The sequence below is a fragment of the Pleurodeles waltl genome, chromosome 6 (genome assembly GCF_031143425.1).
Source record: "Pleurodeles waltl isolate 20211129_DDA chromosome 6, aPleWal1.hap1.20221129, whole genome shotgun sequence".
In the NCBI taxonomy this organism is placed as follows: Eukaryota; Metazoa; Chordata; class Amphibia; order Caudata; family Salamandridae; genus Pleurodeles; species Pleurodeles waltl.
This window is the reverse complement of record NC_090445.1, coordinates 123,814,002-123,830,410: the sequence shown is the minus strand read 5'-3', so window position 1 is coordinate 123,830,410 and position 16,409 is coordinate 123,814,002. Positions and strand designations below refer to the sequence as shown.

The following is a 16,409-nucleotide window of genomic DNA, read 5'->3' as shown; positions in this document are numbered from 1 at the left end:
GTAGTGTAATTTTTTTCTACTATATGGAGCTGAAATGTTCTTATGCATAGCCTATGTTGAAAATTTACAAGTAGCTATTACCTACTACTTGTCACGTAGGTCCTTCCAAAACCTGGTATGAATTCTGCATGAAAGCTCGGCCGTAGGTGTCCAGGGAGAGAGGAAGATGTTGAGCCATTTTGTTTCATGTTTTAGACTGTATCTTCCTGGGGCTTCTTGTGTATGGATTGCATGTTCTATTTCATTGTCATAAAATGTGCCAAATTGCTCTCCCTATATGCAAATATGTTTTGTCCTTTTCCTCTGTCTCCTGTGGTACTGTGAGGATCTGCTGGGTGGTCTGATAAAAGGTTATTATGTTGGAGAGTGTCTGCACCTTGCTTGTTGGATTTCTGCAGTACTGTAGTTGATTTATGGTTTTCTTCCCTCTCCATGGGTACTTTGTGAGTCATGTGTGTAATTGTTCAATGTATTTCTTCCAATAGGAGTGGAATGTTCTGAAACACATATAATAGACAGGAAGAGCATTCACCTTAATTAGCTCCATCTTGACATTCCAAGGCTTAAACAGATGTGATTATTTTTGAAGATTATGTCGTATCACTTAGAGGAGTCCAGAAATGGTAGCCTTGACTAGAGTGTTTGTTGATTTTGTAGTTTGAATGCCCAGTTATGTAATGCTTTTCGTAGCCTATTTAAATGGCCAGGTAGCTTTTATTTGTGAGATCTATTGTGCAGATAGTAGTACACTTAATATTTCAAGCTTCTCTATGTGTACCTAAAAGTCAACTAATTCTTTAATTGGGTTAATCCTGAATGCTTAATGCTTCTGCCCCATCAAAATGTCAAGTTTGTTACTAATCTTATTTGCTAGGGGTTCAGTTGTAAGCACAACTATGAATGGAGATGGGGCATCCGTTCCTGATTCCCCAGGTAATTCAAATCTTGTCTAAGGACAATATGCTTATACCAACTCGGGACATTAGTTAGTAACTGGCTAGAATCCATGTCTGTGAGTTTGCACTAAAGCTTACCGTTCCAAGTTATTTTTCTATGAATTTCCTTTGTATCTGATTGAATGCCTTCTTTGTATCAAGAGATACCAGAACTACTGATGTCCTCGTCATTTCCCTCTTCTTCAGTAGATGGATTGCCCAATGTATGCTGTTGTGTCTTATCTGCAGGAATCCACCTTGATCTTGGCCAACAAATACCTGTCAGAAGTAGTTCATGGTTTCTAGCCGGAATGTTAACATTTTTTCTTCCAAGTCAGTCAAGGCACAGGTCTATATGAGATCGCTTATTTGGCATCTTTCCTTGCATTAGGGCTGAGCATTATATTTTCAATTTAGCATGTCACTGTAAATAGATTTCTAACTGTTTTTATGAATTCTACCACTTAAACCATCAGAGACTGTCAATTTGGTAGAATGGAAAATTGCCTAGCTATTGTAACGGAAAGTTTTAATTCTATTGAGGACACAGAGGCGAGAAATATGCTGTCTCTCTTCGCTTCATTGTAAACAAGCAGCCTTTAACAAACACAGAAAAGGGGCAACATTGTGAGAAAAACTACAAGTCCCATGGATCTTTCAGACAGGAGGCCCTCCAATCCACAGGCACCATCCTCCTGACGTTTATTACTCCTCTTTCTCCCGTGACTTCAGCCAAAAGCCCTTAGATTAATCCTGTTTGCCAGACTCCGTTCCTACAATCCAAAAAGAAATCAGTGTTTCTCTTCCTAAGAGCACCAACTCATCACAGTAGCCATCAACGTTGTACAAGATCACTTGCTTTTCATCACCATTAAACATAAAACCAGTATTCTAGTAGAGCTTGAATAGTTCTGTCCCTTTGTACAGTGAGATGCATGAAAGCATATATATATATATGTGTGTGTGTGTGTGTGTGTATATATATATATATATATATACGTGTATATATATATATATATATATATATATATATATATATATATATATATAATCAGAATAACCAGTATTGTCAGAATAAGGTACTTACACGTAACTCGAATACATAGAATGCAAACAAAATGAAAAAGAGGGTAGTAGTGGTATATCACACTGCACATCCTGTGAGAGTCAAACAATAATGCTAGCGGTTTGTACTGTTCACTAAGATCGAAGTTGGTGCTGTATGGTTACCTATGCCGTACTACCCCAGGGCATAAACATATACTCAGCAGAGCACATACGATGCAATAAACCAGAATTAAACCACAGCACTCAACATTACTCCGGTGTAGTATAACTGGAATGCAGAAAGTCACGAAGGTCTCAGTCCAATGCAGTCTTTATTGATTGACGAATGCTAAAATCTTCTTTGAAAGGTGCTACATATCTAACCATGTTTGAGAAAGCCATGGAACGTATCATAGAAAGAATACCAACATGAGGAAAAAACAGGCAGAATAACACTAACTAACCAAATAAAACTATAACCTACCAACACGTAAAGAAGTAGAGGAATACGGCACACTGTGAGTATGTAATCACTCAGGTCAAATAACTGTAATAGAACATAAGTAACTTAAGCTCTACATCAGACCCAATAGTTCAAATATGCATAATAGAAGGAAGATGGAGGAAACATATATTCATCAATAAACAAAGTCCTTATGGATGCGTCTTAATAGTGGAATAACCAAACATCCACTTCCTAACGTTCCAAGGATACAAATCAAGTCAATAATTCAGAGCAGCAGTAAAAGCTGATCACAATAGGACCATAATATGCCCTAATCCTATAGTAGAATAGAACATTTGTAATAGGAAATAGCCAAAAGCTCAGGACCAAGTGACTACATAGCACCCACTATGTCTGTATTGGTGAATGTCTAATGCAATGATCTAAGACCATAAATTATCATTATATACACATAGAAATCTGTTCCTATATAGTCACACAAGATGTGCACTTGAACTGTCTGCAAAACCCAGGCATCCAAAGTCAAAACCTCCCAATTGTGAATAAACATAGCCAACCTGACCCCCATCCTGAGCCCTGAAGGGGGTTGCACACTCACCTTGGGTAGAGGTGTTGGAGTCCCGCTCCTGAAGCCTCTTCTGGAGCTTCTCTGCCATGGATGTCCCCTAGTGGGATAGAAGGTCCTTAATCAGGTTGAATCTTGCCTATGCCCTTGCCGTGTTCCCATTCTGTTAGAAGCTTAAAAGGTACCTCTACCGGTCGAGCACCCCCTTCCACGATCGGTGCTTGCAAAAACACAAAGTGTGAAGACTTGTTTTATTGATGTCTGGGCCTTATCCAAGAAGGTAAATGTGTTGACAAATTTACCTAATTCCCAGATGAAGGGTTCTCGAAAGAGACTGGGCCGGTTTCTGACGATGCCAGTTCCCCCAGTCTGGGGTCGATCTTGATTAAGAGGGAACACCACTTCTCTGTAGATATAGCACAATTTGCGTTGCCTTAAAAAAGTATAGCCTCAGGGGATATGAGAGTACCAGAAGCCTTGGTATCTTCTTCCCTGTCCAGGATTTTCGTGAGGGAACCGGCAACATCCAACAGTGTGTCGTGGCATGAACGCCAAGACCGACCAATCCTTTTTTTGGGGTCCCTCACAAATTTTGCCAAAAAGGTGTCCATCTTAGGATCAATGTCCGGAGTAATGGCGACTTTACCCTCCAAGGAGGGTCGGGAGCATTCTGCTCTTAAGAAGTTCCTGAGGCGGCTCGCCACATAGGATGCGACCTTTTGGGGCCAGAGATCACTGTGTAGAATATGGATGTAGCAGCTCATCAGGGTCCAGCAATGCCGAGTGTGAGAGAGGTTGGTCATTGTCTGACTTATGGTCCTCCGAAAGGGAGGAAGAGGCAGCAGATGGTCAGCAAGGCCTAGAGTATTTCCGTCAACCTCCCCATTACTAGCTGAAGGAGAGTCAGAGCCGTCCCCCGGATGGAGGGGAACTTTGGAGGTATTGGGAACAGACGAGGGGGACATAGGAGAAGGGTGGGACTCCATAAAAGTTTTCTTTAGCCTTGCAAAGGCATCCAGGTCCACCCCTGGTTCATTTGCGGGTTTATGCACTGTTCCTAAAGATGCCTTGGGCTGCCGTGGATGTGAGGGTGCCAGAGGCCCAGATGGATCTTCCTTTCCTGAGAGAGGTTGTAGGCAGTGTGTTTGTAAATGAAGTATTTTCTTCTCCAAGGGTGCCACAACCTGTGAGATTGCCTTAAAGGTGGACATATCTATAATATGACAGAACTCACTGTCAATGGGGAGGTAAGTATTTTCCTCCTCCTCCGACTACTCCTGAGAGTCCTCACCCAGGTAATCAGCAGAATCCTTCATTTGAATTGAAGTAAACGGCAGTCAGCCAATAATAGAGGGCAATATAACCGGCCTGTGACCAAATACCAACAGTATTTTCACTGAATAGGCATGAAGGCATTGGGGCACTCTGCACCCCGTGCAGTCGGAGGGGTTGATGTGCCACCTGTGTCGTGTCCTGGAAAAATACACATTTACGGGCCCTATCCATTACTAAACGGTTGTTCAGACTCCAGACGGGGCTCGGGTGAGAAGATGATAATTACACTGCCCCTGGGGATGCGTGATGAGCGTCCGGCACGTTTCACTCTGAAACTGATGAGTGAAACTGACGCCGGTCGTGTGGGGGTAGAGTGTGCTGAGCACGAATCAAAACGGTGCGTGCCCTTCTAGCGGTTGGCTGACCGCGTTGCACCTGAGAGCCCTCCAGAAATGTCAGTAAAGCGTACGCAAAGGAGCAATGAGCATTCCTGCAGCTGTGCTGTGGAAGGAAAACAACTCATAAACCACATGATTTGCATAAACGCTAAACATTTATATCCAAGCACAGACATTCACGAAGAAAACATGATAGGTAAAGTACTTACCTTCTTGGCTGCTGGAGCAGTGAAGAAAGAGGAGGAACGAACATCAGGAGAGGCTCTTGAAGAGGATTGTGTCTGTGGATTAGAGGGCCTCTTGTCTAAAGGATTCCTGGGACTTGTGGGTTTCTTTTCGCAATGTTGCCCCTTTTCTATGTTTATTAAAGGCTAAAGGAAAGAGAGACAGCCTAACCCTCGCCTTCGGTCCTGCCGTAGAATTCAAGGACTTTGTAACTTGTGTCTCTTCTTCCATTGTAACAAGTTACTCAATCTGAATATTCATTTATCTAAATTATTTCATAAAAATCTCTAAAAAGGGTTCAATTTTCGCTTTACCAGTACAAGTATGCCCTATCTGCAGTATGTGTGAATGATTTGTCTTTGCGTAGCTTGTTATTGATAGGAAGTTATATTATTGTTCTAAAACATTTAGTTACTTTGGTTTTTTCTATTTATCTTTTTCAGAGTCACTTCAAATTTGGTATAATGGCTGCCATTTTCCTCTTAATCACTATCTTAAATGCATCCTGTGTTGTAATATTCAAGACATTTTCTGTCTTGTTAATTTTGCAGTATTCACTCATCTTGAAGTGGGTCTTTTAATATAGTTAATAAGAGCTCGATTTTGAGATTTTTTGTATGTGTGTAACTTGCATATGCCCAAGTTAAAGTCTCCTATTCCGATAATGTTTCCTCCATGAAGGTATGCAGCTGTAGGCAGGCTAAGAAGGTATATATATTTTCTTTTGCGAATTAGGTCCATAGCACTGTCTTTATCAACCTGTGGCTCTCAATTATTTCCTTAATCATAATAAGTCTGTTTTCCTTGTTCTCCTCCCGTGCTTCTAAAATAGAGGGGCTTTTCAAATGGACACAGTCAGTCACACCATATGGTTATTGGCAGCATGTGACCCACGCATTCAACTTATCTTTGTATTTCCTCTACTTTGGACAACAGGTGAGGTGTCTTAAGGTATAGAATGTCTCTGTATGAGTGTACAAGATATTTCCTCATCTCAGTTCTCCTGTTGAAGGGGTTCAAACACAATGGTCAAGAGAAAGTTAACCAATAAGGAGATTCATTTCCATATACTTGTTTTGATTGCTATGTTTTCTCAGCAGCAAAGTGAATGTCCCAAGTGTTGTGAAGGCATATATTTTGAGACAAGACGTTGAAGCAGGGTTGTTCAGCATAGGTCTGGTGGGGGGGGGGGGGGGGGGGGGGGGGTCGGATCCATGCAATATTTTAAAACTAAACACAAACACACTTCCTGAAAAGCTTTCATGGATGTTGGCATCCTGGATCAAGGTTGTGCTGAAATGAAGAGCATAGCTGTCATGTCTGCCTTTGACATTGAATAATTTGTATCAAATGTGTTCTAATTGTTTTTTATGCTAAACTATATGTATTGTCTGCATGGTAGTGTTGATACCCATGGATCATGGTACAACACAAACTATTTAAATGTTATGATCCTTTTCTTGCTTGCCTCTATCAGAGTGCTTTATTTGACAATATAGTAGTGAACTTTTACAATAGCGTCTCTGGTTGTTTCTTTGTTGGATTTGGGACTCTATCTATCCATCTTATTATGATAGACATGGATTTATCTTCAATACCCAAAGCTATTGAATTTAGCATGTAGGTTTCAGCATATTCACCTCACTCTCTCTATTCCAGGTCCTTAACCCATATGCTTGCTCTTTTCGAGTGAATATCTAGGTCTTCTTGTTTGAGTTCTTGCTGCACAATTGCTTACCCTGGTGTGTCCATTCTGTCAACAAGGCAGTGCAGTTGATTTGTTTATTGTATGTTTTCCATTCTCCAAAAGAGCACTCATCTTGTCCAATATAGTCCAGTTTTGTCACTATATTTGTGTGCCTAGTCAGACCTTCATCTCAAGTTGTTTTTCCACGGTTCAGAAACAGCTAGCAACTAGTATGTCAAGGATTTGTTTGCTCTGTGACATTGTATGGAGATAGCCCAATATGTCCTTTTGTATTTGTTTCTAAAGAAGCATGGGCTTTCAGGTTTTTTCAACTGGTTAAATGCAGGCTATCACCTCCACGATGCAGGTGTACAGTGCAGGGATAGAATGTGTTCTGGTTGGTCTTGCCTGTCCAGTAGTGCTGAATGTCCCAATTCAAGCCAGAGGAGTTCACCTTCCTACTCCCCATCCCCTTCGAGTAGCTAAGACTAAGGCCCTCATGACAACTTCAGTGGTCTTTTTGCAAGACCACCGAAGCCCCTGCTGCCAACACACCGCCATATTTAGATTTGCTTCGAATTAAATCTGACCCCGTCACCCTGGCCAACGTAGGAAGAGAGACGGTCCCATGACCAGCACCGCCATGCCACGCCAACAGGACTCTGCCCGCCATATTATACATTGTAATACGGAGCAGCGGTGTCCTGTACAGCAGTGCAGTGCTGGCGGTGGAAGTCCCCAGGACCCATCCCCTTCCAGATGACCACCTCACCAAAACAGGGTAAGTGAACCATCCAAAAAGGGGGAGGGGGAGTGTTGGGTGCATGTGTGTTGTGTGTGCGTGTATGTGTAGCAGAATGGGTGTGCGTGTGTGTATGCAGGTGTGCGTGGAGGGTGTGTGCGTCTGAATGGAAGCAGAGGGGAGGGGGTGTTGGGGTGCGAGTGCGTGTGTGGTTGTATGCAGAGAGGTGGGGGTATCTGTCTGAGTGTGTGTACGAGTGCGAATGGGGGTGTCTGAGTGTGTGTGCAAATGGGGATGTCTTTGTGCGTGTTTGTGGGCGAGTGAGTGGGAGTGCCAGGATGGATGCGTGTGGTTGGGGGTGTCTGCATGTATGCAGTTGGGGGTGTGTGTCTACATGTATGCGATTGGGGGTGTATGTATGCGGTTGGGTGTGTGTGTCTGCATGTATGTGGTTGAGGGGGGTGTATGCAAGTGTATGAATGGGGGTTTGTGCAAGTGTGCAGATGAGTGGGGGTTTGTGCATGTATGCGGTTGAGGGGGTGTGTGTGCAGGTGTGGAGATGAGGGGGGATGTGTACATGTATGCGTATGCGGAGGGGGAGTGTGTGAATGTATATGTGCGTGGAGGGGGTGGAGGTGTGCATGAATGCGGAGGGGATGGGGAGGTGAATGATTGCAGAGGGGGTGCGTATGTGTGAGTGCGACTGGGGGAGTGTGTATGTCAGTGTGAGAGAGGGTGGGGGTGTTTGTATGGATATGTGCGGTTGGGTGGGGGTTGTTTGCAAGTGGGTGGGTGCATGGAGTTGTGTGGACGTGTGGGGGTTTGTGTGCTGGCGACAAGAATGAGGATCCCTGTCGCCAGGTGCATTACCGCAAGGCTTTTCGTGGCGGGGTGACTGCTGCGAAAAAGCTGTCGGTATGCTGCTTCCTAATACGACCGTTGGTATGAGGCCTGCCGCCAGGCCGAAGGATCTCACCAGAGGCCGCGTCATGTGACCGCACCAGCAGCTGGGCGGCATTATGGCAGTTTGGCTTCTGCCTAACCGACCTACTTGTGATGCAGCAGTCTTTACCGCCGAGTCTGCGGTGGTAAGACTGCCACAGTGGGTGTGGTGGTCTTAGGACCACCACACTTTTAATGAGGGGCTAAGTGTTCCTTACAGTCTTAAGCTGCTGTAGTTCTGCTTGTAGGATCTGTGAGACCTGGGGTGAGGAGTACTGGCCCCCATATCTGTCCACAGGCTCGTCATAGGCCCTATTCCATTTATGGGGGTACACTCCTTCTTCTGCCCTCTTCAATTCTAGTTCCCTATTACACACCCAATGGCAAAACCAGAAAGGGAGCACCCTGCCTCACACTCCAGCATGCAGTCAGCCCCAGTGCATCATGATAAATGCAGTACAAGTTTGTTTTTTATCCATAAAGTAAAATAACGTTTTTCACCTTAGTAGGTGCAGCAAGTGCTGTAAATCTCTGGACACGTGTTTCTGGGTAAGCCCTTCATCAGCAGAGAACAGCTTTGTCTGTGGGGTTGCTGGAAATACTGCCAAAAGTCCTCTCGGGTTTCTGCACCACTCACTGGCACTCAGGTGCTTCAACCAGAGCTCGTCAGCTTGTTGGCTCAAGGGAGCCTTTTTAAACAGGAAACCCAGAAAGGGAGCACCCTGCCTCAATGGCTCCTGCTTGAAAGTGCCTCCATTTTTGATGGACACCCTGTTGATTTCCTTCCAGTGCTGCTGGAGAAGGGCACTGCCCCATCCCTACTCTGTTCACCTAAAGATCTAAGGCAGCATATTGGGTCTCTTAGTTCTAGGAGGTGATCTTTGGAAGGAGTGGGTGTGCTCTGTAGCTCCTTTGGTCACTGACACATGCTGTCTCTGCTATATGTGTTTCAGTGCCAACAACCTGTAATGTAGTCCTCGTCAGTTCATTTGCTTGGTAATCCCCATTTTAGGCTCGGAACCCAGTCTCAAGGCCACCTCAGATTTCCATTTACTCGTAATGTTAGCAAGTTATCATTGAGACTATAAGCTCTTATTACTTCCTAGACATATTTTTATATATGGATGGGTGTCTAGGTATGTGGGATTTGCCTACATGTTATGGGCCAGAGATTCGACTTATAAACCTCACTGCCATAGGCGCACGTCATGATGTTGTTTGAAAGGTTTTCCTGAAAGATAGCTATGTTGGCCTATACTTCAAATACATGCCCACAGTCATAGAAATTAGGTATTTTAGTCAACGTCGGTTCTAAAAAACAAACTTTTTTTTATAGAAGAAAATGTTACTAAGATAAGGAGATATCGTGTGAAAATATTGTTCACAGGAAAAATAAATAAGGAAAAAAAGGAAGATTTTGGACTTGAGTTTCTATCTCACCTATTTTTAGAAAAGAGAATACTCTGATGGGAAATACAGTGTGGTGAGCAAGACAGTTCAGATTTTTGACACAGACCTTTTTTTTCTTTTTTTACTATGCCCGCTATGTAAATGGAATGTGTATGGTGGCCGGTGATGGCAGTGGCGCAGCCATATGTTGTGGTAGAAACCGATGTCCATTCACAGAGACACTCCCATCCTTACTTATTAAATCTACAAAGGTCCTCTGTGTTTAAATAGTGCACTTGAGAAGCGTTGGGCTTCTTTCGCGGAGTTCTATTTTCTTACGTTAGAGAACCTTGCATTAGGCCTGAGCGAGACAGAGAAAGTGAATTCAGCCTTGCAATAAATAATACATGAAAAATAGGTATTTGATAAGTGAAAAACTTGGAGGACAAAGAAACCCGGTTATGGAATTTGACTTGGCAATATCGTTGTTTAAATTCCAAGATAAAGCTTGGAAGCACTAAACTGTGCATACACGAGCGAAAAAGCTGTGCAGCACTTGGAAGTCGCCTAGAGGCACTTTTCAAAATATCAGCTTTATATAGCATGTCTAAAATGCAGGACAAATCATACAGTCACCGTAAGTTTCCACATCCATCTTCCACTAGCCATGTCAATGTATTTCGTATGGTACTTCGGGTCGTGCTAGAAGGTAAATGCTACAGCTTAGCCATGTAAAGCAATAAACCCAGTTTGGTGCATCTCTGGGAAAATATAAACCACTTAGGTTAAAAAAACAAATCGTTAAGAAACCTAGGCGAACATTTAAGTCTAGGTAGTATTAATTCTAAAGTGTCTAGATAGGCATTTACACTTAAGGGGATTTAGATTTTCAAGACAGTAGGTGTTAATTTTTTCATTAAACTAACAGTGGTTTCTTTTGGTTCCAGTGGGCACCCTCAGGCCGTTGTGGGCAGAAGCTGTCACTATGGGATGAACAAAGAAGAAGATATCAAACTTCGGAAACGTCAGAAAACCTTCAGTGGACCCCAGTCTCACAGCCTCGTAAACTTGTCCTTTCCCCGGCGACCCAGTGGACAGGAGCTTCCGAACTTGGCCTTTGGAAAGAACTTGCAGGGCACAAACCTCGATTCAAGAGCTGAGAACCATCATGATGTAGTGCGGCTAGCTATGAACACAGACTTTGGCAGCACTCATCCTGGACCTTTAACATTACACAGCAACACATCTGTCCAGGAACAGCCAGGATTCTCCCTGGATTGCAGTCCTCAAGATGTGTCTAAATGCACTGTCCGCAACAATCTCAGTACCCAAGGGAGCAGAACTTCTAGGATGCAAGCTGATCACAATAGCTGCATGCAGGGGGGGCGAACCATTGGACTACACAGTGACCACAGTAACAGCATTCTGGGTAGCCGAACCACTGGGCCTCATGCTGACCATTGCAGCAGCAGCTCCCAGGAAAGTAAGACGACAGGGCTGCAAGCAAACCACATAAATAGCAACATTCACGGAGGAAGGAAAACTGGGCAGCAGGTAGACCACAACTGCAGCATCCAAGGGAGCAGAGTGACTGGGTCGCAGTCAAACCACAACAGCAATAGCAGTTTCCAGGGAAGTAGGGTAACTGGGCCCCAGGTAGATCATAGTAGGAGCCTCATTCAAGGGAGCAGGGTGACAGGACTCTATGCAGAACTAGTCAAGGAGCTGGAGACACAGGTAACTGAGCTGCGGAAGTTGCTGGCCTCCCGGGAGGAGGTGTCTGCTCAGCAGGAGCGAAGAATTAAAGAGCTGGAGCAGGAGAATGAACAGCTGAAGACACAGATGCGGACCCTAGAGGAGCAAAATGACCTGCTGTCCAGCAGAAATGAGGAGGCAGCTAAAGCAAGCCAAGCCAGGCTGCTGCTGGGCCCCGGAAACAGCTCGATTGGTAACTACATTTTTATCACCTTCAACTAATCAAATACTAAAATATAAAGCCAAAGCCCTAATTCACAGATTACAAAATTACTGACATGAATTAGATAGCCAAGTATTGAACATCCTAAGGCGCAAATTAAGCTTAACAACATAAATGTAAAAGAGTAATAATAGGCTGACATGGTAGCCCTTGCCTACTTCAGTGTGACTAGGACTTTGAGGGCTCATAGCCTGGTTAGTACCTGTTCTTGACGCTGTGGGGAGCTAGTCACTTTCCAATGGGGTCATAACACCTGCTGTTGGTCATGTTGCTGGAGAAAGAGGCAAGCAGATTTGTAGAAAGCTGTGCTAAAGTAGTTAGGAGAACTATTGCACCAGATAAAAGTAGTCACCAAGGCGTGTGTACTGTTGTGGTTAATTTTATTAATCAAATAAAAGTACTATTCTAGTCAAATTCTAGTCACCGATGAGTTAGAAATTTATCGGTTTTAATAGTTACTGCCTATTCTGACTTTTTGTGGCATCAGATGCAGGTTTTGGTACTTGCTGTACTCGCCCCTTTATCTTGTATAATTGGGCCAGGTTTGATTCGCTGAAATTTAATGGTGGCAGGGGTATGAAGTCAATTGCACCCAATAATTACAGGTTATGATAAACATTGCACCACTAATAATTATGATCTGCACGCAAATAGCAGTTTGCTCAGGATGGAATTTACTGAGGCACCTTTAATTAGGTCCTTAATAGCTACACAGGAATGCTTGTCTTTTATGCACTTATTTATATGCCTACCTGAAGGCAGGTTTTTCTTTTATTTTTATTGTATTTAGGCTAGCCAACTAAAACCAAACGTGAAAATAAGAAAGCCTCAGAACCTAACTCTTCCTGCAATATCTATCTTAAAATGAACTATATGCATTCAGTTCAGAGGGAGAAAAACTGTACAGCGTCTATAAGACTTCATGCTGAACCCTCTAGCCTTAACTGGCATTTCAGTTTTCTAGTCTCTGCAGACAGGATGCCTGAACATGTCGTACCTAAACATTTATTTCCGGCTAGATTTTGACTTTGGAGTCCCTCAGTTTCGTTTGAAGTTCTTTGTCCTTCATAATATTTGGAATGGTTTTGCGATTTGCTTTAGCCACCATGCTTTAACTATTCGTAAACCGTCCCTGTGAGTATCTCTAACAGTGACATAATATATCTTGTGCATTTCAGGTGGGCCTGAAGATATCAGGAAGATTTGGCTTATGTCCAGAGCTACCTCAGAGTCTGCTGTAGATGGGTCTGTCACTAAAGATAAGGCCAGAGTAGCACTATTACTGAGGTGTTTGAGACCATCCTGAACTTTACCCATGGAGAGGTTTATGAAAAAGAGAAGAGAGCACAAGTTGCAACAGTCACAGCACTTTTCATCAACATTGAGACTCTCTGGTCCAGTAATACCAGCATTCTAAATTAGGCCCTGCTTGATATTGCTGCATTCATTGTCGAGGCCCATGGTGTTGATGGACGTACCATTTAGGTACACAGCATTAAGGCACTGTACATGGAAGGGTATGCCATTCAAGGACTCTGTTGCAATGGTGTGAACTTTGACCAAAGGTTTGAGGAGGTATTTCTGTAGAGGATTACATCTGTGCATGGACAGACCCTTCAGACTGGGGGAATCCTCACAAGACAGAGACAGCACTTCCTCATTAGATACCTAAGAGGAAGCACTTGGTCATGCCACCAGTGCAGATAGGACTAGCTGACAATAGCGCGTGGCAGATTATTCATCAGAACCTATAGTCTTTAAACTTGTTTGAACTTGTTGACTGCCTCCAAAAAGTCTGCAGTATTGGCACTCGAGTCTCCCCCTAGACCTCATGAACATACTGAAAAAAGCAAACAAACTGTCTATCATATCATCTTTTACATTCACATGGAAGAGGTATTATATTTTATTTGTGGAGAACATTGTTGATTTGATGAGGTGCCACAAAAAACAGTAGTCACTTATGTTCTAATCTTAACAAAGTCTGATTCAAAATGTGTACTCACAACAGTGTGTGTAACAGGTATTACGAAAGAAAAAGCCTTTCTCAGGCCTCGTTCCTTACCTATAATTAAGAGTTTTGAAGAGCCATAGAAAAGTATTATCCAAATCAGGATCCCACTCTGCTCTAACACTATAAACTGACTCCCATCTCTCCCCCCATCTCCCCATGCACAGAGCTTCTCTAGAGCACCTTTCTTGGTAGCCTTACTAGTGGTTATCATCTATGCACCGGAGATTAGCAAAACAAATGTTCTTTCTTCTGATAAGCCAGATACATTTTTGAACAGGGGTAACGTAGTAAGGATCCAACAGACCTTCCTCTCAAAAGTAATTTCAGACTTAACAAGACTATGACACTCCCTACATTTTCTCACATTTTTTCTATCAATACACGCAAAAAGAAATCACTCCACACTTTACATGTGAGGAGGTTTCTACATTGCTACCATAAAGCAAATAAATCTTCTCACAGGAAGGCATAGAGCACATTCAACTAGAAAAAAGATATGTATTGCAGTGGAATATTCCAAATGCTAGCATTTACAGAGCAGACACCTAGTGCTCAGTTGACATCTCTCCAGGGCGCTAGAGCTTAGATCATGACTCCAAATCAGATATCCAAGTGAGTCAGTCGTCTCTGGGAAATCTTTTTGGCTACATGGTAAATGTATAGGTCTGTTCATTTACAATTCTCTTTCTATAGTAGTGTAGTGTTTGTCACTTAGGAGAATAGGAGTGAGTTATCTCCTTTATTGTTGTTTGTGAATAAAATTGAAGCTCGAGTTATGGAAGAGGAAAATGTACTTCTGCATCGTAGGATCTTCATTCATTGTCATAAACACTTGAATAATTTCCCACTGCGTGTGCAGACCCCATAATACTATTTTGCAAAGTTTTCTTCAGTGGAAATAGCATGTATTTATCTGTGAGTTCATATTCAGATATGTGAAATGGAAACATAAAAGAAGCCTAATTTTTCTCTGACTGTTTAAAATAATCCTCCAAATGTCATAGAATTGCAATCGAAACACAGAGAAATCCCTTTTCAGCATATGCAATGAAGGTAGAAAATGCAGCCTGATTGGCTTACATTGTATAGAGGAAGAAAATATAAGCCTATCGCTTTAGGAACGTGGGAGGCACCCTATCCCAGAGTGCATTGTACTGGCAGTTGCCTCCCAGACCCAGTTCTTTTTCTGATTTGTCAGAGAAATATGTCAGAACACTTGCTGGGGCCTTTTACCTCAAATGTTTTCATTTTTTCCTGCCTGGAAAATATGTTTACCTGATTCACTCGATGTATTTTACCACCCGCTTTTGAGTGACCATTTTTTTTTTTATATCTGACTTATGTTTTTTCAGTCAGAATGCCAGTGTTTGTCTCCAAGTGCCCCTAGATGCCTTTGAGTCCTTAAAGGCAACCACTTGTATCCATTAACACAGTTGTTGGAGCACATGAGGGTAGAAGAGGTGAATAAGAGGCTAGAAAGATCCGCCTCTCAGCCTGCTTTAGTCTCCTTAACATCTCCTGACCAAGACAAAACACCAATGAGTGAGGTCTACGGGGAAAAGATCAGTTGGCAGAGAAACACAACATAATTCTCGCCACCAATGGAGACCGATCTCAAGATCACCAAAGTCACAGTCCAGAGCCTAAGTTCTGACCTGTTCACTGTAGAAGCATCAATGTGGACACAACACATCAACAAAATTCGGAACATGGCCTGCCATCAGTGTTAGGCTATTCAAGATCAAAATATCTCAGACAGTGCTGATACCCGGACCTTGTAGATCTGTCGGTTGTACATCATAGGAGACTACCTGGCAAACCAGATCTTCTACCAGACTTCAGGGCCAAATCCAACAAGCATGCCTACAGTCCTTGAATTTGATGCATTGATCCTGAAGTAATATATAATCATTCTCTATTCTATGCTGTTAAAAAGAAGTGACTCTGGGAGGCACCTGCCAGGACAAAACACTCTGGGCAGTGGTGCTTTCCAAGTTCTTGACCTGACAGGAAAGGCTTCTTTTTTTTCTTTTTGTGTAAAATGTAAGCCTACTAGGCTGCATTTGTAACTTTATGTTTTCTGCTGGAAAGGGCTTTCTCTGCATTTAGATGCTGCAATTCAGTTCTGTGACACTATCCTGCAGGATTACTTCGAACACTCACGGAAGAATTAGGTTTCTTTTAGGCTTCCATTTCACAGATCTGAATATATACCCATGGATAAAGACATTCTGTGATGCTGTTTCCATGTAAAACGTCTTTGCAAAACGGTGCTCCGGGGTAAGTTCACACATCAGGTAATTACTCAAGCTTTTATGATTTCATTGAAGATATGATACAGAACCAGGACTACAGGTACGTGACCTTTTTCACTAGTGATCGATCATGGAAATCATTACTAAATTCATAAACAATCCTCCTTTCAAACCCTACAGTCTTCTACTGTACTTCAGTTATCTAGCACAAGCTCCAACATGAACTACCATTACACTGCTAAGCAGTGTCCTCTGGATCTATGGCCTGCGTGGCTTTAAATGGGACAGTGTTAGTTTGCTGTCTGAGTAACATGTAGCAACTCTCTACCCCCTTTACCTTTAACCTTGTAAGAGTTAGAATTTGAGGATACTGTCAAATTTTAGTTTTAGTTAGCTGACCTTTTTTAAACAAAAATAAAAAAATGTGCCTTCATTATGTAAACTAAAAAGAAAAATTTATCTTGGACACTGTGCCAGTATCCCAAGGGGCG

General features: G+C 42.8%; 1 protein-coding gene across 3 annotated transcripts in view; it reads left to right on the top strand.

Annotated features, from left to right (window-relative positions):
• LOC138299332 (uncharacterized) overlaps positions 1-16,409 on the top strand; it is a 106,960-nt gene that overhangs the window by 57,234 nt on the left and 33,317 nt on the right. For all 3 annotated transcript variants that reach the window (XM_069237519.1, XM_069237518.1, XM_069237520.1), the window contains one exon: positions 10,619-11,619. In XM_069237519.1, coding sequence (XP_069093620.1) covers positions 10,619-11,619 — 1,001 coding nt within the window. The remainder of the gene's footprint in view (positions 1-10,618; positions 11,620-16,409) is intronic.